The sequence below is a fragment of the Mytilus trossulus genome, chromosome 11 (assembly GCF_036588685.1).
Source record: "Mytilus trossulus isolate FHL-02 chromosome 11, PNRI_Mtr1.1.1.hap1, whole genome shotgun sequence".
NCBI classification, from domain to species: Eukaryota; Metazoa; Mollusca; class Bivalvia; order Mytilida; family Mytilidae; genus Mytilus; species Mytilus trossulus.
The window spans coordinates 46700401-46724242 of NC_086383.1; the positions used below are offsets into that span (position 1 = coordinate 46700401).

General features: G+C 32.5%; 1 protein-coding gene across 5 annotated transcripts in view; it reads right to left on the reverse strand.

Moving 5' to 3' along the window:
- LOC134691209 (centromere protein O-like) overlaps positions 1 to 23842 on the reverse strand; it is a 33868-nt gene that overhangs the window by 1576 nt on the left and 8450 nt on the right. For all 5 annotated transcript variants that reach the window (XM_063551551.1, XM_063551548.1, XM_063551546.1 and 2 more), the window contains exons 2-5: positions 22771 to 22913; positions 21551 to 21671; positions 20428 to 20696; positions 11521 to 11674 (exon numbers count right to left, since the gene is read on the reverse strand). In XM_063551551.1, the coding sequence (XP_063407621.1) occupies positions 11521 to 11674; positions 20428 to 20696; positions 21551 to 21671; positions 22771 to 22911 (685 nt within the window). In that variant the 5' untranslated portion in view covers positions 22912 to 22913. The remainder of the gene's footprint in view (positions 1 to 11520; positions 11675 to 20427; positions 20697 to 21550; positions 21672 to 22770; positions 22914 to 23842) is intronic.

Consider the following 23842-nt stretch of genomic DNA (forward strand, 5'->3'; position numbering starts at 1 on the left):
TATAGCACCTTATCAAATGGTACTGATGAGATGTGATTATTTCATTTCTGTAAATCATCAAAACTAAGATTATATATAGTCTTATTGATATCAGATAAGAAGGTCATTTTTGACTATACATGCTATAAGACAATTATTCACCACCAAAAATACAAAAGATGTATTGTCCTCTTTAATATAAAGGTTAATTACTACAACCATCACAAACAGTTTACATTATCAATTATTCATGCAATTGTCAAATGAACCCTCTCAGACAGGCACATACAATCATACCATATATAGTATCTAAGAAACACACCTTATTACGACAAGAGTCCACACACTGAAATGGCTTGTCTGAGTTACTGACCATTGCTTTAATATTGATAGAAATAAAAATCATGCCAATGGGGAAGGCCCTATTAAAACATATGGGCCTACTTGATTCATCCAACTCTGGTTGACTCAGTGCTAATGCGCAAATAATTACCAGAATGTGATACCTGTATACACCTTACAATCATTCAATACACCAAATATAGTGGACCTATTGTTTATAGTATTAGACATCTTAAAAAAAACAGATCAAAATAACAAAAAACTAAACACAGAGCAATTGACCTTACAAATGAGGCAATAAACTATTAAAACCTGCCATGTGTCCCCATGCTTGTAGTGTATGCCCTTATACATTTCAGTTATTGGTTGTTTGCCTGTGAGAGAGCTTTCACATGTTTATATCTTTATATTGTTACTTGGATGGAGAGTTGTCTCATTGGCACTCACACCACATCTTCCTATATCTTTTTACTGCAGGGTTTGTTACTTGTGCTGTGTGGATGCAGTAGAATGTGTCCCCATGCTTGTAGTGTATGCCCTTATATATTTCCGGTTGTTTGCCTGTGAGAGAGCTTTCACATGTTTATATCTTTAAATTGTTACTTGGATGGAGAGTTGTCTCATTGGCACTCACACCACATCTTCCTATATCTACAGACTATATAAAAAAGAAGATGTGGTATGATTGCCAATGAGACAACTATCCACAAAAGACCAAAATGACACAGACATTAACAACTATAGGTCACCGTACGGCCTTCAACAAAGCAAAGCCCATACCATGAGAGCCGTGGTGTAGTGGTTAGTGCATCGGACTATTAACACGAGGGTTCCTGGTTCGATTCAATTTTCGGCTCTCCCTTGACACCATTCGCGAGTATGGTCTTGAGGAAACGATGATAGTCCGTCGGACGGGGACGATAAATGGCTGACCCGTGTTAAGAGAGAGCCATATCTCTTGCACGTTAAAGACACCCTTGTAGATTTCGAAAAAAAGAGTAGGCTAATGCCGCTACAAGGCAGCACTCGCACCCGCAAAGTGGAAAGGGATTAATATAAGTTGCAAAACTTGTTTCCCAATCCACTATAAATAAATATGTTTAAACTAAAGCCCATACCGCATAGTCAGCTATAAAAGGCCCTGATAAGACAATGTAAAACAATTCAAACCAGAAAACTAATGGCCTTATTTATGAAAAAAAATGAACTGAAAACAAATATGTAACACATAAACAAACGACAACCACTGAATGTACAGGCTCCTGACTTGGGACAGGCACATACATAAATAATGTAGCTTGGTTAAACATGTTAGCGGGATCCCAACCCACCCCTTTACCTGGGACAGTGGTATAACAGTACAACATAAGAATGATCATATCACTATGTGAGATATAATAGTGTACTCATCATTAACAACAGTAAATAGTCTTTGACTGTTATCTAGTCTGTGTTGACATGTTGTCTATAAGGTCACTGTACTCACCACTGACAATGACTGTTATCTAGTCTATGTTGACATGTTGTCTATAAGGTCACTGTACTCACCACTGACAATGACTGTTATCTAGTCTATGTTGACATGTTGTCTATAAGGTCACTGTACTCACCACTGACAATGACTGTTATCTAGTCTATGTTGACATGTTGTTTATAAGGTCACTGTACTCACCATTAACAATAACTGTTAATCTAGTCTGTGTTAACATGTTTTTTATAAGGTCACTGTACTCGATCACCATTAACAATGACTGTTAATCTAGTCTGTGTTGACATGTTGTTTATAAGATCACTGTACTCACCATTAACAATGACTGTTAATCTAGTCTATGTTGACATGTTGTCTATAAGGTCACTGTACTCACCATTAACAATGACTGTTATCTAGTCTATGTTGACATGTTGTTTATAAGGTCACTGTACTCACCATTAACAATAACTGTTAATCTAGTCTGTGTTAACATGTTTTTTATAAGGTCACTGTACTCGATCACCATTAACAATGACTGTTAATCTAGTCTGTGTTGACATGTTGTTTATAAGATCACTGTACTCACCATTAACAATGACTGTTATCCAGTCTGTGTTGACATGTTGTTTATAAGGTCAATGTACTCACCATTAACAATAACTGTTAATCTAGTCTTTGTTGGCATCGTAAATATAGCTCAACTTGCAGACTTTTTATACGTTCAGGTATTTCACATCCAATTTTTTATGGAAATATTCTTTATAAAGCTCAAAGGTGTCAGTATTCACCTCAGGAACTTACAAACCCTTTGAATAGACTTATTAAGAAGGGATATAATTACGATACTGTTGTCAAATCATTAAAGATTGCATATTTTGGCGTTAATATTGAGTCACTGATAAGGTCTTTGCGTCGGAACTAAACACATTTATTCTAAAAACAGTTGTTGGCATGACACGGGTTATGTTCTTCTCATATATGTTATGATGGTATGATACTAAACCCCTAACGGGAAGGATTGTGCCTGATGTTCATATGATGAAATCATAATCTTTCAGTCAGTTTAATTGAAGTCTGGAGCTGGCATGTCAGTTAACTGCTAGTAGTCTGTTGTAATTTATGTATTATTGTCATTTTGTTTATTTTCTTTGGTTACATCTTCTGACATCAGACTCTGACTTCTCTTGAACTGAATTTTAATGTGCGTATTGTTATGCGTTTACTTTTCTACATTGGTTAGAGGTATAGGGGGAGGGTTGAGATCTCACAAACATGTTTAACCCCGCTGCATTTTTGCGCCTGTCCCAAGTCAGGAGCCTCTGGCCTTTGTTAGTCTTGTATTATTTTAATTTTAGTTTCTCGAGTACAATTTGGAAATTAGTATGGCGTTCATTATCACTAAACTAGTATATATTTGTTTAGGGGCCAGCTGAAGGACGCCTCCGGGTGCGGGAATTTCTCGCTACATTGAAGACTTGTTGGTGACCTTCTGCTGTTGTTTTTTTTATTTAATTGGGTTGTTGTCTCTTTGACACATTCCCAATTTCCATTCTCAATTTTATTTGTTGGCATGTTGTTTATAAGGTCACTGTACGGGGCAGCCCCGATGTTCCGACACCCCGTTAGTCCGACACCCCATTGGTCCGACACCCCACTAGTGCGACACCTCATTAGTCCGACGCCTCATTGGTCCGACCCACCAATAGTCCGACAATACAATTAATCCCGACCAATAGTAGTAAGCTGATACACAGAAACTTACTAATTTGTGAACCTAGTGTTAGACCAGTTTTTAGAGAGCAATGTGACACATCGATAGTACTATTATGTAAATGTTTATCTTTACGAGGAACAACATAAGACAGTATGCATGCCGAAACTGTGAACACATACTTTCCACATCAATTAACCTGTCAATTAACCCGCTATCCGAACGGAATTTCTTACCCCAGGCCCTCACTCCCCCATTGCGGGAGATGCAAACAACAATCGTCATCTTCAATTTATTTATTGGTAAATGAATTGATTTCAATATTGTTGATTAGAGCTGGGAACAGTATATCTATATTTTTTAATTTGGCTGAAATTTATTTCATTTATAAAAGCTAGCAATATGAAAGGAGATGAGGTATGATTACCAATGAGACAAATCTCCACAAGAGACCAAATGACACAGAAATTAACAACTGCTGGATTATATAACCTTCAACAAGGAGCAAAGCCCATATTGCATAGTCAGCTGTAAAAATCCAAACAACAAACATAATGTATAAAAAAGAAGATGTGGTATGATTGCCAATGAGACAACTATCCACAAAAGACCAAAATGACACAGACATTAACAACTATAGGTCACCGTACGGCCTTCAACAATGAGCAAAGCCCATACCGCAAATTAGTCGGCTATAAAAGGCCCCGATAAGACAATGTTAAACAATTCAAACGAGAAAACTAACGGCCTTATTTATGTAAAAAAGATTAATGAAAAACAAATATGTTGCACAGAAACAAACGAAAACCACTTAATACAGTCTTTTGACTTGGGACAGGCACTTACATACAGAATGTGGCGGGTTAAACATGGGAAAATACTTGTTATAGTTATTCAATCTAACTAGGATACAATTGATATGAAGACTTAAAATATATATACCAAAGAACTGGTCATGATTGAGGATTAAGGTTTTCCATACTAAAATATGCACTGACAAAAAAAAAACATTCTTAAGCATTCGCATTGCAAATGTTAATCTGTCTTTCAAGCACAACAAAATCTACACCTTTTTTCAGAAAATGTATGTATAATTATCACAATCTGGACACTGATAACAGGGTGGTTTCAGTTGGCTAGGCTGACATGGTGTTGTTATTGCAGTCTTAGACTTTTTGGCAGGTAAAGGTTCAAAATCTTCATCTGAAAAACCCAGCAGTGTCAGACTCTGGTTAGCATTCTAGTAAACCATCAAAGTCCATTCCATCAGACCAAGAAGAGAAGTTCTCTTTCTTCTTCTTCTGTGGGTTTTTTAAGGACGGCTTTCCTACTGGAAATTGCGCCCTATATGTTCCTAATGTTGTTGTTTTTTTAATTAAAAAAAAAAAAATAGGATCTACTTATTGTTTGTACTTTTTTTTTTTTTTTGACTTTTGTTGTGAGTTTTACAAGAACCTAGTGTGTCGCTTTTTTTTTTTTTTTATCAGATGTTACTTATTTGCTTTTGAAATATACGTCTTAAGTTTTGATCAGTGGTCCCGTGAGAATCGTGTATACGCACTATCCCACGGAGGTACTAACCTTGGTAGTGTAGGTTAATTGCAAACTGGAACCAGACATTGACCTGTTCTCTGTCTGGTGATCAGTCAGAAGTTCTCTTTCTCGTACATGGTTAGCAAATGAATGATTTGCATTTACAAACTTCATTCTCTATGTTGTAGGCTTGTGTGTATTTTGTCATGAATGCTGAAGAATCATGATCAAAGCAAGCTTTTTCGGTGGGCTTGTGTTTTTCATAATATTTTCATCATTTTTAAGTAGGATCATAATTGTTTTAATTGCGTTAATTAAATCTTTTGATCCGCAATCAATTTCGAAATTACATTTTAATCAGCTAAAAAAGCAGTTTCATGAAAACAATTATTTATATTGAAACCTTAAATTTAATGAGGACTTGTATAAACAAGAAACGTTTTTTTTATTCAAACACTAGAATTATGCTTTCCTCAAGCTATTTTTGTAATTATTTCACTATGCTTCTTTATTTAAAAGAATTATCCATGGGTTTCTAATTTAATAATTGGAAACTAAAATAAATCATTTAAGAACAAGAAAGTTATTTTTCAAGATAAAACGATTTCCTAGAAGAGGTTTGTTTTTATTTTATAAAAAAAAACGTGCCAAAAAACTTTTTATTTATTTAATTGTTGAAAAGTTTTTAATTTGAATAGGGAAGACGATTACAACTATTATTTGCCGTTTTTAATCCAATATTTCTCTTTTTAATTTATTTGTATATTTACAAAAGCGATTCATTATATTTCTATTTCAATGAATGAAGAAAGACAAGTTTCCAAAACCAATAGTTTTGAGCTGTTTCGAATAGGAAATGTAGAGCCGTTAATTATCGACCATTACACCGAATACGTATTTATACCATGTCCGTTACCGTATCATGTAATTTATTAATTAACTACACGACAAGGAAATCGGCGACAATGGTGGCACGGTAGTATTTCCTGGGCCATAAGGGATAATGATAGCCTTTTTAGAATTTTCACCACTTTCTAACACCTGCAAAAAATTCTACATTCACAGTTAACTGAAGTACTTGAATCATTTTACCATTCAGAAATGAATTTGAATATGTATCATGACCGTTTACTTTTTTTGCTATTTTTAAAATCCTAAGGCCACTAGTACTTTTAGGTCATTTATGGTGCAGTGAATGCAAAATTAAAAAAAATTCTCAAAAATTCATTTTCATCTGTATGTAAAAAAAAATCATATTTTTCTACACCTGATTCATCACTCAGTTTGGGAAAGTATCATATGTTCAGTTGATACTGTATTTTTTGTCCAATCACACTGTTTAGATACATTTACCTAAGTAGGGTACACAAAAGAGCAACCTAAATTCTGGAAAGCAAATACTACCGTGCCACCTTAACCAAGACATAACAAACTTGAAACCAGTCGTGACACCTATGATGCATAGATTTCTTATTTTGGAACATATTACAATAAAGAATACCAGTCTGCACTCATTTCTTACAAAAAAAAATATCAAACATTCCATCCCTACCCCATCTGGCAGATTTTCACTTTTTTTTATCTTCCCATTTTTACTTAAGGAGTGAACAAAACCCAAATATATGATGTTTCAAATAAACACAGAAGTCAAACATGGTGATTCAGGAGGAATTAGTGGATTGCCAACTCTGTTTATGGTTAATCTGACTGAAAGAAACAGTTTTAGCACCAAATCATGAAAACTAGTATTAAAGTCCATTCCACATTTTACAGCATGCCTTATATTACTTTAAACATTTCCAGATTATGAGGATAATACAACAAGAGTCTTTAAATTGTAGTAAACTATTATTCCAAAATCTGTTTGACAATACATGTACTAGAACACATCTCTGAGTTGACTGTTTGTCTATTTCTCATGTATGCATTAAGTTAAATTATGTCCCCTTACATAATCAATTTGCCTTTATTGTGCTTTTCACTGTCAGAAAATCTTAACAACAAATGGCATATATATCTAAATCTGATGGACATTTTTGCCACCAGTCAGATTTGCTCTAAAAGCCTCAGTTTCAGAGATATAAACAAAAAACTGCATTTTACTCTATGTACTATTTAAGCCAGGTCAGCCATTTTGGTTCGCGGACAGGGTCATCGGACACATGTTTAAACAATATACTCTTATGATGATAGTGGACAAGTTTGTTTACATTTTGTCTTAGAAGTTTCAGAGGAGAAGATTTTTGTAAAAGATTACAAAAATTTTAGAAAAATTGGAAAAATTGACTATAAAGGGCAAAAACTCCTGAAGGTGTCAACTGACCATTTTGGTCATTTGACTTATTTGTAGATCTTACTTTGCTAAACACTATTGCTGTTTACAGTTTATCTCTATCTATAATAATATTCAAGATAATAACCAAAAACGGCAAAATTTCCTTTAAATTACCAATTATGGGGCAGCAACCCAACAACGGGTTCTCCGATTCATTTAAAAATTTCAGAGCAGATAGATATTGACCTGATAAACAATTTTACCCCTCGACAGATTTGCGCTTAATGCCTTGGTTTCAGAGATATAGACCAAAATCTACATCTTACCCCTATGTTCTATGTTTAGCCATGGTGGCTATCTTGGTTGGTTGGCCGGGTCACCGGACACGTTTTTTAAACTAAATACCCAAATGATGATTGTGGCCAAGTTTGGTTTAATTTGGCCCAGTAGCTTCAGAGGAGAAGATTTTTGTAAAAGTTTACGACGGACGACGACGACGATGCCGGACACAAAGTGATGAGAAAATCTCACTTGGCCCTTCGGGCCAGGTGAGCTAAAAATGAACGAAAAACAAATATGTAACACATACACAAACGACAACCACTGAATTACACAGGCTCCTGACTTGGGACAGGCACATACATACATAATGTGGCGGGATTAAATATGTTAGCGGGATTCTAACCTGGGACAGTGGTATAACAGTACAACATAAGAACGAACTATACAAATCAGTTGAAAATGGCTTAACTTATCAGATGGACAAAAATACAAGTGCACGTGGCCGGGTACTTGTACATCCTAACAACAAATACATGTAGACATTATTGATAATTCCCCATTTCCATTCTCATTTTACTAGTAACAGATCTGTAAGCATGTTTTTGAGTGTTTGAATTTGATATATCTTTTGATGTACGAATGCAGTTTGCAATTATGTTTTCGTCCGTTCAGTATTTCAAGCATTCGCATATAGTTATATATAATTTCATAATATACGTTGAAGTGTCGGACTAACGGGGTGTCGGACTAGTGGGGTGTCGGACTATTGGGGTGTCGGACCAATGGGGTGTCGGACTAACCGGGTGTCGGAATATCGGGGCGACCCCCACTGTACTCACCATTAACAATGACTGTTAAGGTCAAGTTACAGTAAATGGGCTTTGTCACAGATTCCAGTAAAATTTAGCATACAACTCTGGCTCGATGAACTTCAACTGAAAATCGAAAAAATAATGCATTTATCTCAATTATCATTTGAAATATTATTAATTGAATACTTACAAAATGGGTGAACATTTGTATTGCATAGAAAGCACATAAAATCGGCCAAAACCCTCCTAAAATTTGTTTTTAAATCGCCAAATCTGTAAACAACATAGATTTTTCTTAAAAAACTATATGTTGTTGATACATATATTTCCGTTATAATGATGCAAAATAAAAATAGGGTCACCGACTTCGTTTTTATGGTATACATCAGGTCCGAGACCACCATTGTCGTCCCTTGATTTTCGTTGTTCACAAATATAGTCCCTAGTGTTGACAGTGGGTTACTTGCCATTAATTTTCATACCCCTTCCAAATTTATTTCTCCATGTTCACTGCCTCAAATTGCAAGAAGGGGGATGAAATTACACTGTAAAAAAATTTGGGTCCAGAATTTTAAAGGAAAGTAGTGATTTGGTCCAGCTGAAAAAGGTTGAAAATGAGCACTTCGGAAGCTGTCAAAAGATTTCAAGACGCCCTAAACATAAAATTGTCCATATTTTGAGTTAGAGACGATGAAGTTTTCTATAAATTTGATATAATTTGTCCCAAAAGTAGTACAACACACTGTAAAAGTTTCTTTGAGAAAGCGCAGGTGGGATTTTTTTTATTTTCATTTATGTTCTAAAAGAAATGCACTACGAATTAATTGTGTTCTCGGACCTAAGAGGTGAAATCTGTAAATATAGAATTTGTACTCTGGCAACTTCCCTAAATGATTTGATGGTGTCAACTTGTCAAATAGCATGAAACTTAAGGATTTAAACTTTTATTTTATAGAATTTCTGCAAAAATTACCAATTTTGCATTTTATGGTCAAAATAGGCATTTTATAACTTTTTCAATATTGATGCATAAATGGCATCCTGACTTTCTATCTGACAGGTTTTTATGGGTCAATATTTGTGTTTCTATGCCTTTACCTGCTTCTTTTACTTATTTATGAACTCTGAATCTACAGAAAAGAAGTTTATCTCAGATAAAATGTGCAAAATGTGTTGTATAAATGACCCTTGTCTAACGCCTTGTTTGGATGAAGGCAATAGTGGGGAGCTTGGTATATAAAATTTGATGTCCATATTACAGACCTCACTAAATTTGTATCAAATGCACTTTACAATGTCTATTGTACCTGTTCCATTTCTCATAATAAATTTCTTTTCTTCTGTAGGATAGCAAGTGGTTTAAATATAAGCCTGTTGAGAATAAATTGCATGCAAGTTTTTCCCTAAAAAGGCAAAAATCTTTGTTTCAGCCCATACTGCTTGTAAGAAAAGTTAATTGCAAGAGTCTTTTTGTGCTCAGATTTGTTGTATCATGTCACATGAGTATAGAAATGATAAAAAAGACACAAATTTTTATTTCTTATAGCCTCAATATGCATTTTTTAATGTAAATATGTAGCACGGCCTTAATTGACCCTAAATTTTTTCCAGTCTTACTTGGCCTAAGACCCTTTTAAACTAATATGATATGTTATTTGTAACTTTTCTTTCCATTTAAAGTACTTTAAATACATATGTAAGGATTATTTATAACTAAAAAGCTTCACAAATTAAAAATTGCTGGAAAATATTACATCTTCATGTAAGGCTCCCCTTCATTGAAAAACCTGAATTTTTAGGCACAGGCTCATATAAATTTGACTTTTGAATAATTATGCCAAGTCTGATAAATCAAATGAGTACTCTATTGCTTTTAGTACATGATAAGTTATATGTTAAGGCATTTAAAAAGTATTTTTTTGCAATATTTTAATTTTTAAAGCCCCAAATGTTGATAGTTGAAATTTTTCAATTTTAACGTCAAAATTTTACACTCAAAGATGAGTATAGAACTTAACTTAATGTCTATAATGTACATCCTATTGTCATGAAACTTTGTAAGCAGTGTTATAATACATTAAGCTTTGTTCATACCAAGTTTTTTTAAGATTTGTCAACTCTTTCTACCCTATTAGGTCCGAGACCACCATTGTCGTCCCTTGATTTTCGTTGTTCACAAATATAGTCCCTAGTGTTGACAGTGGGTTACTTGCCATTAATTTTCATACCCCTTCCAAATTTATTTCTCCATGTTCACTGCCTCAAATTGCAAGAAGGGGGATGAAATTACACTGTAAAAAAATTTGGGTCCAGAATTTTAAAGGAAAGTAGTGATTTGGTCCAGCTGAAAAAGGTTGAAAATGAGCACTTCGGAAGCTGTCAAAAGATTTCAAGACGCCCTAAACATAAAATTGTCCATATTTTGAGTTAGAGACGATGAAGTTTTCTATAAATTTGATATAATTTGTCCCAAAAGTAGTACAACACACTGTAAAAGTTTCTTTGAGAAAGCGCAGGTGGGATTTTTTTTATTTTCATTTATGTTCTAAAAGAAATGCACTACGAATTAATTGTGTTCTCGGACCATCAACAAAGTTGCGTTAGTTGTGAAAAAGCCAACAAAACGTCGAAATAATCGTAACGTTATCGCGTTGCAGGCCATAAAACGTTGATTTTCAACGTTTTTCATTACTAACAAGGTAACAAGGTAACAAATTGATTATTAGACTGTATTAGACAAAAAAAGAAGTTGGTGACCCTATGATTATTTTATATCATTAAAACAGAAATTTATGTGTCAACAATATATAGTTTTTTAAGAAAAATCTATGGAGTAGAATTAGAGATTTGGCGATTTTAAGACAAATTTTAGATGGTTTTTCGCCGATATTATGTGCTTTCTATACAAATATTTACCCATATCAAAAGAAATCAATCTGCAATTTTTCAGATAATAAAAGAGATAAATGTATTATTTTTTCAATTTTCAGTTGTACTTCAACGAGCCAAGGTTGTATGCAAAATTTTAGCAAAATCTCGAACATAACCCATTTACTGTTCCTTCACCTTAATCTAGTCTGTGTTGACATGTTGTTTATAAGGTCACTGTACTCACCATTAACAATAACTGTTAATCTAGTCTTTGTTGGCATTGTGTGCAGTAGATCAGTGTATGTTAACTGGAATTCTAGTTGAAGTATATCTGAAGAATTTCCTATCTTTATTTCAATGAAGTCGACAGGTTCACTGTAATCTACGTTTAATTTTCCCTGAAAACAAATCATAGCCGTCTAAAAGAAAACTGCTTGACTTACAAATTTGAATAAGCACAGGTTTGCTCTATATACTTCTTACTGCTAAACTAGAGGCTCTAAAGAGCCTGTGTTGCTCACCTTGGTCTATGTGAATATTAAACAAAGAACACAGATGGATTCATGACATGGTCATGTGTTTGTTGATTTTTCTTTACAAAACATTCTTGCTGCTTACAATTATCTCTATCTATAATTAACTTGAACAAGTAATTTCAGGGGGAAAATGTTAGTGAAAATCTACAAATTTTGTGAAAATTGGTAAAAATTGAAAATGAAGGGCAATAACTCCTTAGGGGGTCAATTGACCATTTTGGTCATACTGACTTATTTTTAGGTCTTACTTCGCTGTACAGCATTGCTGTTTACAGTTTAACTCTATCTATAATAATATTCAAGATCATTACATAAAACTGCAAAATTTCCTTAAAATTACCACTTCTGCCAGTTATCTGATTTATCTGAAAATTCCAGGGCAGATAGATCTTGACCTGATCAACAATATCACTTGATTTGCTCTAAATGCTTTGGTTTTTGAGAACTTTATAAGCCAAAAACTGCATTTTACCCCATTGTTCTATTTTTAGCCATGTAGGCCATCTTGGTTGGTTGGCCAAGTTACCAGACACATTTTTTAATAAGATACCCCCATGACGACTGTGGCCAAGTTTGGATTAATTTGGCCCAGTAGTTTCAGAGTAGAAGATTTTTGTAAAAGATAACTAAGATTAACGAAGAATGGTTAAAAATTGACTATAAAGGGCAATTACTCATAAAGGGGTCAAATGACCATTTTGTTAATGTTGACTTATTTGTAAATCTTACAACACTGAACATTATTGCTGTTTACAGTTTATCTTTATCTATAACAATATTCAAAATAATAACCAAAACAGCAAAATTTCCGTAAAATTACCAATTCAGGGGCAGCAACCCAACAACGGGTTGTCGAATTCATCTGAAAATCAGATAATCTTGACCTAATGAACAATTTCACCCCTGTATTAAAGATTTGCTCTAAATGCTTTGATTTTTGAGTTATAAGCCAAAATCTGAATTTTACCCCTATGTTCTATTTTTAGCCAATGCGGCCATCTTGGTTGGTTGGCTGGGTCACACCACACATTTTTTACACAAGATACCTCAATGATGAGTGTGGCCAAGTTTGGTTAAATTTGGCCCAGTAGTTTCAGAGGAGAAGATTTTTAGTAAAACTTAACGACGGACGAGACAACGAAAGCCAAGTGATGAGAAAAGCTCACTTTGGCCTTTAGTCCAGATGAGCTAAAAAATCTTATTTAAGTATAAGTGTAATTATTCCTATAAAAGGGAGGGGTCTGACCTTTATCAGCACTCCTGCATTGGGTGTTGTTTTGCTAGAGGTTTTCACAGTTGATACCTTCTTGCTTTGGGAATAATTGTTTCAAAATTTTCAGGATGTCAGGATTTGAATTTCTTTGTTTTTAAGCCTGGGATTGTTTTTATCTATTTATAAAGACAGTCTACTAGCTATATCTGCAAAATTAAACTTGTTAGTAAAATCATGATAATTATCTTGCCTTTCTTATCATTTTAATAATTAAAAATGTCTGTTCTTGTTTTCCCAATCTTGTCATTAGGGAACAACCACTCAAACTTCAAAGTTGGTCTCGCATTGATAAACTTCTAAACAATTTTCTGACTTGGGCAAAGAAACATAACACTCCACCCCCTTACCTGCCAACCCCTTTTTCTGAGTTCATCCTAGTCCAAATATATAGACTACATTCATCCAGACAATGATCACATTGATTTCAAATTATTTTAGGATTAAAATTCTTGTTTTTTCAGTTATGTCATTCATTAACAACCCGAATGAGAAATATGAAACATTGAACTTGAAGGCCTTAAGGTTACCTTTAACTTCAGAAACAGATTTAGGGGAAGGCTACCGGGATCATACAACATGTACAAAGTCAATGGATATATGTATGCTTAATGTAGACTTTTTACCTGTTGCACACCAAACTTTTATTGTTTTGGGCCCCCGTTACCCCTTTTTTCAATGTATCCTGGATCCTTATTTGAGTTTCTTTTTTGGACTTTGGTCTATGAATATAATCCCAAAACACAATCCGAGTCTTGTCTTTTGTAGTATGGAACATTGTAGTGAAATTTCAGATAGATCCATACATTTAAACATAAGTTATTGTCTGGAAACTACAAAAATGATATTTTGGCCCTTTTTGGATTGTAATTCCTACATGTTTTTGGGAAGTTATCCAAAGCTCGATCCCAGACTTCCCTTTTGTGATATGGAACCTTGTGGTACAATGTCAGCAAGATTCATACACTTACAGTTATAGTCAGAGAACTAGCAAAATGCCCTTTTTGCCCCTTTATTCCTAAACTGTTTGCCCCATAACTATGGCAAGCCAAAGTGGACAAAAAGAGCTATTTTCTAATATTAAAAAATGATTTTCTAATATTAAAAAATCATTTTCTAATATTAGAAAATCATTTTTTAATATTAGAAAATCATTTTTTAATATTAGAAAATCATTTTCTAATATTAAAAATTAAGGTACTTTTTAATATAGAAAATGATTTTTTAATATTAAAAAATCATTTCTTAATATTAGAAAATCCTTTTTTAATATTAGAAAATCCTTTTTTAATATTAGAAAATCATTTTTTAATATTAGAAAATCATTTTTTAATATTAGAAAACCATTTTTTAATATTAGAAAATCATTTTCTAATATTAAAAAGTACCTTATTTTTTAATATTAGAAAATGATTTTCTAATATTAAAAAATGATTTTCTAATATTAGAAAATGATTTTCTAATATTAGAAAATGATTTTTTAATATTAGAAAATGATTTATTAATATTAGAAAATGAATTTGTAATATAAGAAATTACTTTTGATTTTCTAATATTAGAAAATGCATTTCTTATATTAAAAAATGATTTTCTTATATTAGAAAATGATTTTCTAATATTAAAAAATGAATTTCTAATATTAAAAAATGAATTTCTAATATTAAAAAAACATTTAGTAATATAAGAAAATGAATTTCTAATATAAGAAATTACTTTTGATTTTCTAATATTAGAAAATGAATTTCTAATATTAAAAAATGATTTTCTAATATTAGAAAATGATTTTCTAATATTAGAAAATGATTTTCTAATATTAAAAAAGGATTTTCTAATATTAAGAAATGATTTTTTAATATTAAACCAGATGCTCCGCAGGGCGTAGCTTTATACGACTGCAGAGGTTGAACCCTGAACGGTTGGGGCAAGTATGGACACAACATTCAAGCTGGATTCAGCTCTAAATTTGGATTGTGATTAAATAGTTGACACAGCATAGGTTTCTGACACAGAATGAATGTGTTCTAATGAAATTAAAATTTTTGTTTTCTCTTAGAGCAATTCACTATGCTGTTGAATATTATTCCTCTCAAAAAAATGTTTGAAGAAATTTTCTCTTTATTTATGAAATTTCAAATGAGAAAATTGAACCCAATTTTTTAATCACATCCCCCTTTCCCTTATTCCAAAACTAATCTCAATTAAAATTTCTAATGGAGTTTGCAACAATTACTACTGATTTAAATACATCATAAAATATTAAGATGTAAAAAAAAATGCTTGTTATCACTGAATGGTAAAGATTATTTTAATTTATCAGTTGGTAGTAAAAAGTGAATATACATTGTATATTGTATATATAACAAAGATTTAAGTTGATTCTGGACAAAGAAAGATAACTCCAAATAAAAAAATTCTTACAATTAGATATTTCTTGCTTTCTATTCTAGACAAAGAAAGATAACTCTAATTAAAAACAAAATTGCTATTTCACAATATTTTGCAATAAGATATTTCTTGCCATTGCACAATACTGTGCAATTGAAAAGACTTGCTATTGCACAAAACTTAATATAATAATTTTAGATCCTGATTTGGACCAACTTGAAAACTGGGCCCATAATCAAAAATCTAAGTACATGTTTGGATTCAGCATATCAAAGAACCCCAAGATTTCAATTTTTGTTAAAATCAAACTAAGTTTAATTTTGGACCCTTTGGACTTGAATGTAGACCAATTTGAAAACAAGACCAAAAAGGAGGAATCTACATACACAGTTAGATTTGGCATATCAAAGAACCCCATTTATTCAATTTTTGATGAAATCAAACAAAGTTTAAATTTTGACCCCGATTTGGACCAACTTGAAAACTGGGCCGATAATCAAGAATCTAAGTACATTTTTAGATTCAGCATATCAAAGAACCCAACCGATTAATTTTTTGTCAAAATCAAACGAAGTTTAATTTTGGACCCTTTGGACCTTAATGTAGACCAATTTGGAAACAGGACCAAAAGTTAAAAATCTACATACACAGTTAGATTCAGCATATCAAAGAACCCCAATTATTCAATTTTGATGAAATCAAACAAAGTTTAATTTTGGACCCTTTGGGCCCCTTATTCCTAAACTGTTGGGACCAAAACTCCCAAAATCATTACCAACCTTCCTTTTATGGTCATAAACCTTGTGTTTAAATTTCATAGATTTCTATTTACTTATACTAAAGTTATGGTGCGAAAACCAAGAAAAATGCTTATTTGGGTCCCTTTTTGGCCCCTAATTCCTAAACTGTTGGGACCTAAACACCCAAAATCAATACCAACCTTCCTTTTGTGGTCATAAACATTGTGTTTAAATTTCATTATTTTCTATTTACTTTAACTAAAGTTATTGTGCGAAAACCAAGAATTATGCTTATTTGGGCCCTTTTTTGGCCCCTAATTCCTACACTGTTGAAACCAAAACTCCCAAAATCAATCCCAACCTTTCTTTTGTGGTCGTAAACCTTGTGTCAAAATTTCATAGATTTCTTTTAACTTAAACTAAAGTTATAGTGCGAAAACCAAGAAAATGCTTATTTGGGCCCTTTTTGGCCCCTAATTCCTAAAATGTTGGGACCAAAACTCCCAAAATCAATACCAACCTTCCTTTTATGGTCATAAACCTTGTGATTAAATTTTATAGATTTATATTCACTTTTACTTAAGTTAGAGTGCGAAAACTAAAAGTATTCGGACGACGACGACGTTGACGACAACAACGACGACGACGACGCCAACGTGATAGCAATATACGACGAAATTTTTTTCAAAATTTGCGGTCGTATAAAAATCTAAGTACATGTTTAGATTCAGCATATCAAAGAGGCCCAAGAATTTAATTTTTGTTAAAATCAAATTTAGTTTAATTATGGACCCTTTGGACCTTAATGTAGGCCAATTTGAAAACGGGACCAAAAATGAAGAATCTACATACACAGTTAGATTTGGCATATCAACGAACCCCATTTATTCAATTTTTGATGAAATCAAATAAAGTTTAATTTTGGACCCAGATTTGGACCAACTTGAAAACTGGGCCAATAATCAAGAATCTAAGTACATTTTTGGATTCAACATATCAAAGAACCCAACCGATTCATTTTTTGTCAAAATCAAACTAAGTTTAATTTTGGACCCTTTGGACCTTAATGTAGACCAATTTGAAAACATGACTAAAAGTTAAGAATCTACATACACAGTTAGATTCGGCATATCAAAGAACCCCAATTATTCAATTTTGATGAAATCAAACAAAGTTTAATTTTGGACCCTTTGGGCCCCTTTTTACTTAACTGTTGGGACCAAAACTCCCAAAATCAATACCAACCTTCCTTTTATGGTCATAAACCTTGTGTTTAAATTTCATAGATTTCTATTTACTTATACTAACGTTATGGTGCGAAAACCAAGAAAAATGCTTATTTGGGTCCCTTTTTGGCCCCTTATTCCTGAACTGTTGGGACCTAAACTCCCAAAATCAATACCAACCTCCCTTTTGTGGTCATAAACATTGAGTTTTAATTTCATTGTTTTCTATTTACTTAAACCAAAGTTATTGTGCGAAAACCAAGAATAATGCTTATTTGGGCCCTTTTTTGGCCCCTAATTCCTTAACTGTTGAAACCAATACTCCCAAAATCAATCCCAACCTTTCTTTTGTGGTCATAAACCTTGTGTCAAAATTTCATAGATTTCTATTCACTTAAACTAAAGTTATAGTGCGAAAACCAAGAAAATGCTTATTTGGGCCCTTTTTGGCCCCTAATTCCTAAAATGTTAGGACCAAAACTCCCAAAATCAATACCAACCTTCCTTTTATGGTCATATACCTTGTGTTAAAATTTCATAGATTTCTATTCACTTTTACTAAAGTTAGAGTGCGAAAACTAAAAGTATTTGGACGCCGACGACGACGCCAACGTGATAGCAATATACGATGAAATTTTTTTCAAAATTTGCGGTCGTATAAAAAGCATTTTCTAATATTAAGAAATCATTTTCTAATATTAGAAAATCATTTTCTAATATTAATAAATAGACTTTTTCTTTTTTTAATATTAGAAAATGATTTTTTAATATTAGAAAATGATTTTCTAATATTAGAAAATGATTTTCTAATATTAGAAAATGATTTTCTAATATTAGAAAATAGCTCTTTTTGTCCACTTTGGCTTGCCATACATAACACCTTACATGAACCTTCTACTTTTGGTTTAAAACATCCAAATACTTATACACAAGTTAATATCCTGAAACTAGAAAAATACTTGTTTTTGGCCCCTAATTCTTAAACTGTTGGGACCATCATCCGCAAAATTTTTCCCAACCTTCCTTTTGTGGTATTGAACCTTCTTAATTTTTTTTATAGAGATCCATTCTTATTATACTTAAGCCATTGTCCAAAATCTAATGTGTCTTTGGACCATGAAAACGAAAAAACAACAACAGCATACCATTATAGGATCTCCAAAAATTGTTTGCAGTCATATAAAAAGGCTAAACTAACTTTTTCTGAAAGTTTCAAACAATGACAGGTTCACCAAAAAAGTTGCGTTTCTGCGGAAAAAAATCATACCATTTTGTGAATGAAAGGGAAAGTAGATCCTTGCCCTTATGAAACTGAATTGTTTGCCGCAAACTTAGTCTGCTGCAAGCTTGCGGCAAACAAAAAGTTTGCAGGAACACAGAAAATAGTGTTTGCAGATGTTTGCAGCTAGCTGCAAACCTCTGGCAAACAATTGCAGAAGACTGTTTTATATGTTTGCCGCAAGATTGCAGAAAACTTTGACCATTCTATATGTCTCCCAGAACATTGCAGGAATTACACAATATTGACTGGGCATGCCTAGTTGGCACTTCCTGGATGCTAACAATTTGAAATTGTGGCTAGGTCATGTTGGTTGTGTTTGGAAATGCATTTCACATATAAGATATTTGGTTCATTAATATGGGATAATCAGTACGTAATTTTGTAAGTACAAATGATTCATAGAACTTCATGTTTTAATGAAATAAAAACAGGAAGTTGTCAAGTGATCAATCTGAAAACACATCACACGGTATAGCTGACTTAGTTAAACCCAGAAACCAAATTTCAGAAATCCTTGTATTGTAGTTTCTGAGAAAAATGTGACGAAAAATATTCATGGGACGGACGGACGGACTGACAGAGGGAAAACAGTATACCCCCCTTTTTTAAAGTGGGGGTATAATTAATGTTATCATCATACATAATTAAGTAAGCAATTATATATACATGTATGTGTTATTGAAAAACTTAAGCCATTATAAGTTTGAATTTGTAACTGATGTACTGCACCATCATGATCATGATAAGATTAATTTAAATTCTGTAATGCAATTATTACCTAGCTTTATAGTCTCAATACACATTTGAGATTTTACCTTGTTCATTTTTTAATACAGGTATATTATGTCATTTGAGAATGACTTCTGCCCCTTTTTCAAAACTCAAATGCATGTATGTATTTCCTTAAATCTCATGAGTTTGCAAGAATTCTTCCAATGACAGTTTGTATAAAGACAGGAATTGACTTTTATAAAATTTTGTGTAATTTTTGAAAGAGATCATTTTAAATTGAATGTGTCTTCACACATGACATTAGTATATGTGTAGTTCCTGCAAGTTTGCAACAAACAATTGCAGCAAACTTGCAGCAAATCTAATTTGCATAATTATGTTTGCAGCAAACAATTGCCGCAAGCTTCCGTCAAATCTAATTTGCATAATTATGTTTGCAGCAAACAATTGCCGCAAGCTTGCGTCAAATCTAATTTGCATAATTATGTTTGCAGCAAGCTTGCTGCAAATTTCAGTTGCATGGTAAAATGGTTGCAGCAAGTTTGCAGAAAACATTTGCTGCAAACTTGTGGCAAATGTTTGCTGCAGGTCTTTTTTTCAGTGAGGGTGATACTGACATTATCAGTGATTTCACATCAAAGGAGAAATGCACAAATTACCTATAAACCATAATCATGATTATGCATCCTGCAAAAGGGGGTATAATTAATTCAGTCAGAAAACAACCATGGGTTCAGACAGAATGGTTGAATTACAAGCAGAGAAAACTTATGACCATATTCACAGTGTGACATCATTAGATGACAATACAAATATTAAACATTCCTTTACAGTCACAGAGAATCAATGTTGCAATGTAGGTTCTACTATATATAATCAATCTTTAATTTCACCATTGGCAAAGAGATAGTTTGATTTGTATTTCAAATTTTAAGATAGATTTTGACTGGCAAAAGTCCATTTCTAATGTCCTTATTTACCTGTACAATTTTTGCCTCTTCTCTTCTAGTAATAAATGCAAACAAGTAATCATTTAGTTTAAGCAGAAACTGTCTAGGGTCTACTTTCAGTAATGTTTCTTCTAAATCCAAGACAGGAATAAAACCAGGAAAAGAATGTCTCATCACTTTGAAATTCTCGTTTTCCAAATCCTGAATTTCTAAGTAAAAGGTCTCATGACAAACGCCTTTGTGTGATGTGTCATAACTGAATATAATGTTGGTATTGTCAACAGAAAACACTGAAAATCCTAAAATAAAAACTGAATGTGTAAATATAGTTGTTTAGTAATATAAAGAAATGTTTGCTCGGTTTGCAACAAAAATCAATAATTTCCATTAAATGTAAAAAATGTATTGATATGCATAGATACAGGTGCTAGAAAGCTCCTACAAGTCCCATGAACAAATGACCTGTAAACCAAGAGTAATCTCTCACCTTTGTGCAATTTGGATAGTATGATAAAAAATTCAAAATTCAAAATTCAACACCTGAACATGCATGACATGTGAAGTTTAACTATGCAACACATTTAATGTAAATAAACCATGACTAAAAGTGCAGGGCAAAATAACCTCTGCAAAAAATGAGAAATTCAAATGCTTATATAACTGCCTATTAAATAACCTATTAAAAGTTTTTCCCTTCAAGTTGGTATATATATATAAACACACACTTAAACATGCGAATTTGTAAAATTTTAAAGTTTAAACCATGATCAGGGGTCAGGGCCATATGGTTATCTCCATGCAAAAGAGACAAAACCTATTTAACCCCCTCCACATTTTTGTGTGTGTCAAGAGCATCTGGGCTTTGTAAGTCATGTATGTTTGTTTCTAAATTTTGGTTCATTTATATTTTTTTAGAGTTTCGTGTGGTGTCCATTAATTCCTAAATAGAACACATTTTTATATTAGGGACCAGCTAAGGCCTGCCTCCTGGTGCAGGATTTCTTGCTGGGTTAAAGATCCATTGGTGGGATTTTTTTTTTGCTTTTGGCCAGGTTGTTGTCTTTTTGACACATTCTGTTCTCAATTTTAAAAGTTTACTGACAGGTAATTTTATGTTTTAGTTTTATGTTTTACACCACTTGATTCTTATCACCTGTTAATCTGTAACAATCCATCAAGGTAGACAACTCCTGATGATGACTTTTTACATCAGTTAATTCCTCTGTATCTCTCTCTGGAGTATCTTCTTCCAATGACACATTGTTTTCTGAAATCTATTTAAAAAACTGCTTATTTACTTTTCACATATATGTTTAAAATTATAATGAAAGAGAAGAATTTTCAATGTGCCAAGGTTATTTCAATTGTAAAATGCAAATGTTAAATTAAAATAGTAATACTTTAACATGTAAGTTATGCAAATTATTCAAAGGCAATGAACCATGACTGAAGGTACAGGGTGACACAATCTCATGGAAATACAAATTCATACCAAATCTTTCACCTGACACTAGTGGTTCCTCAGAAGCAAACCTAATCAGGGTGTCCAAGCTGTCACATAATCACAAATGTTTTGCCAATATAATCACATAATGATAACTATTTTTTAAAACAAGATAGTCAAATAAAAAAAAAATACAGTCCTACAGATTATCATGAAATATTTGAACTGGTAATCAAATAATCACTATAGAATGGCTAAGTAATCATATAATCAATGAGAAGGCTTGCTTATACACATGTACATTGAAATACATGCTTAATATCATTGACCTTTGGTTCCTGTTCTAATTAAATTTAATCACAAACTGATAAAATTGTTGATGGCGCAGACGCAAGAAACAGCATACTCTGTCAAGGGGAGACAAAAACCCTGAGTATATCATATACTAGTAGGACGTTAAAACAATACAGTATTGGCAGTTTTATATAATAATATGAAGTTGTCTCATTGGCACTCCTACCACATCTTCTTATTTATATTATTTATATATAGCACATTGTAGCACTTTAAAACAATAATTTGGCAATTTTGTACAAACTTGCAGACCTTTGCAAACATAAGATGTATTGACAGCAAAGGAGCTTAATATCAAGATATTTGAATTTGAAGAAAAAAAAATATATATCACAGATAATTTGACTAAAAGTTAAAACAGTAAAAGATTTTGAGAAAAGGGATACATGTCTAAATACATGAAATGATTTGACTATATTAATAAGCAAAGTGGGAAGTAAAATTAAATATTGCACTGTCAATATGACATTTGTTGTAGTTGGTTTATTAAAAAATAATAATACTCAGAACTAAATCAAAAGGAGTTTCCATGGAAAGGTGGACAGATCTTAATAATTTTTCCAATGGACATTTACCATAGTTTCTACAGTCTGTAACTGAATTTTGAGAGCATCTCTTTGTCTTCTTAACTGTACTAGTCTCTGTACTGTCAGTTGTGTGTTATCTGATGTGTTTCTACTCAGATTTTTAGCCTCTAATACTTCCAGAAAGTCCATTTCTACAATGAAAGTGATAAAAGTAAAACAGATGTTTACCCATGTGTACATGATGTATGAAACAATACACACCTGTCACCATACACTCTGCCATATTGGAGGACAAATTAAACAAAACTGCCAGTGATCAGGATAATGTATATTTTTATACAATAACATCCATTTAATGAATCTGATGGTTACAACACACAATCATCACTCTTATCGGAACCAGTCGAGCAGTCACTTTATTCCATTTTTCTTCATAAGATAAGGTATATCATGTATATCATATTATGTATATACAATGTATAAACAAGTCTTAATTGAAACACAATTATAAAAGAAACTTTTTTATATCATGATTTTTTGTATGTTTTCATGCATATCATTTGTCAGTCATACTGTACATACTGTATGAGGATTTTTGTTTTTAACTTTTTTTTATCCATGTTATCAGGTTATTATGGTTATTTCTGCATGGACAATTCATATTTTTCATGATGTATCCCTTTGTCATTGTTTGTGGTCACAACTCCTACAGTTTCAACCTACAAAATTTGTTCTATTTCCCATACTCATGATTCGTTTATTTCCATGGGTAATGAAAGATATTTTTCTGGGATTGATAAAATATGTAAAATGATCATGATGATCTATTATTTGGTGTTCATTTTATTTACTGGATTCAAAACTTCATGCACCTACTGGCTATCATTTTTAACATGTTTAAGAACATTGCAAAATTGACCAATCTACATGTATACCTTTCGATTTGTGTTGTTGTTCAACTTGTTGGGTTTCTATTTTATTAGTCTTACTCCCATACCTTCTTTTATTCTTACATATCCATAATCAAATATATATTGTGAGAAGAAAAAAAAAATTAAAAAATCATACAAGCTTATTGTAGAATACTTCAATATTTCTTTAGATATCCAGGGAAAGTCAC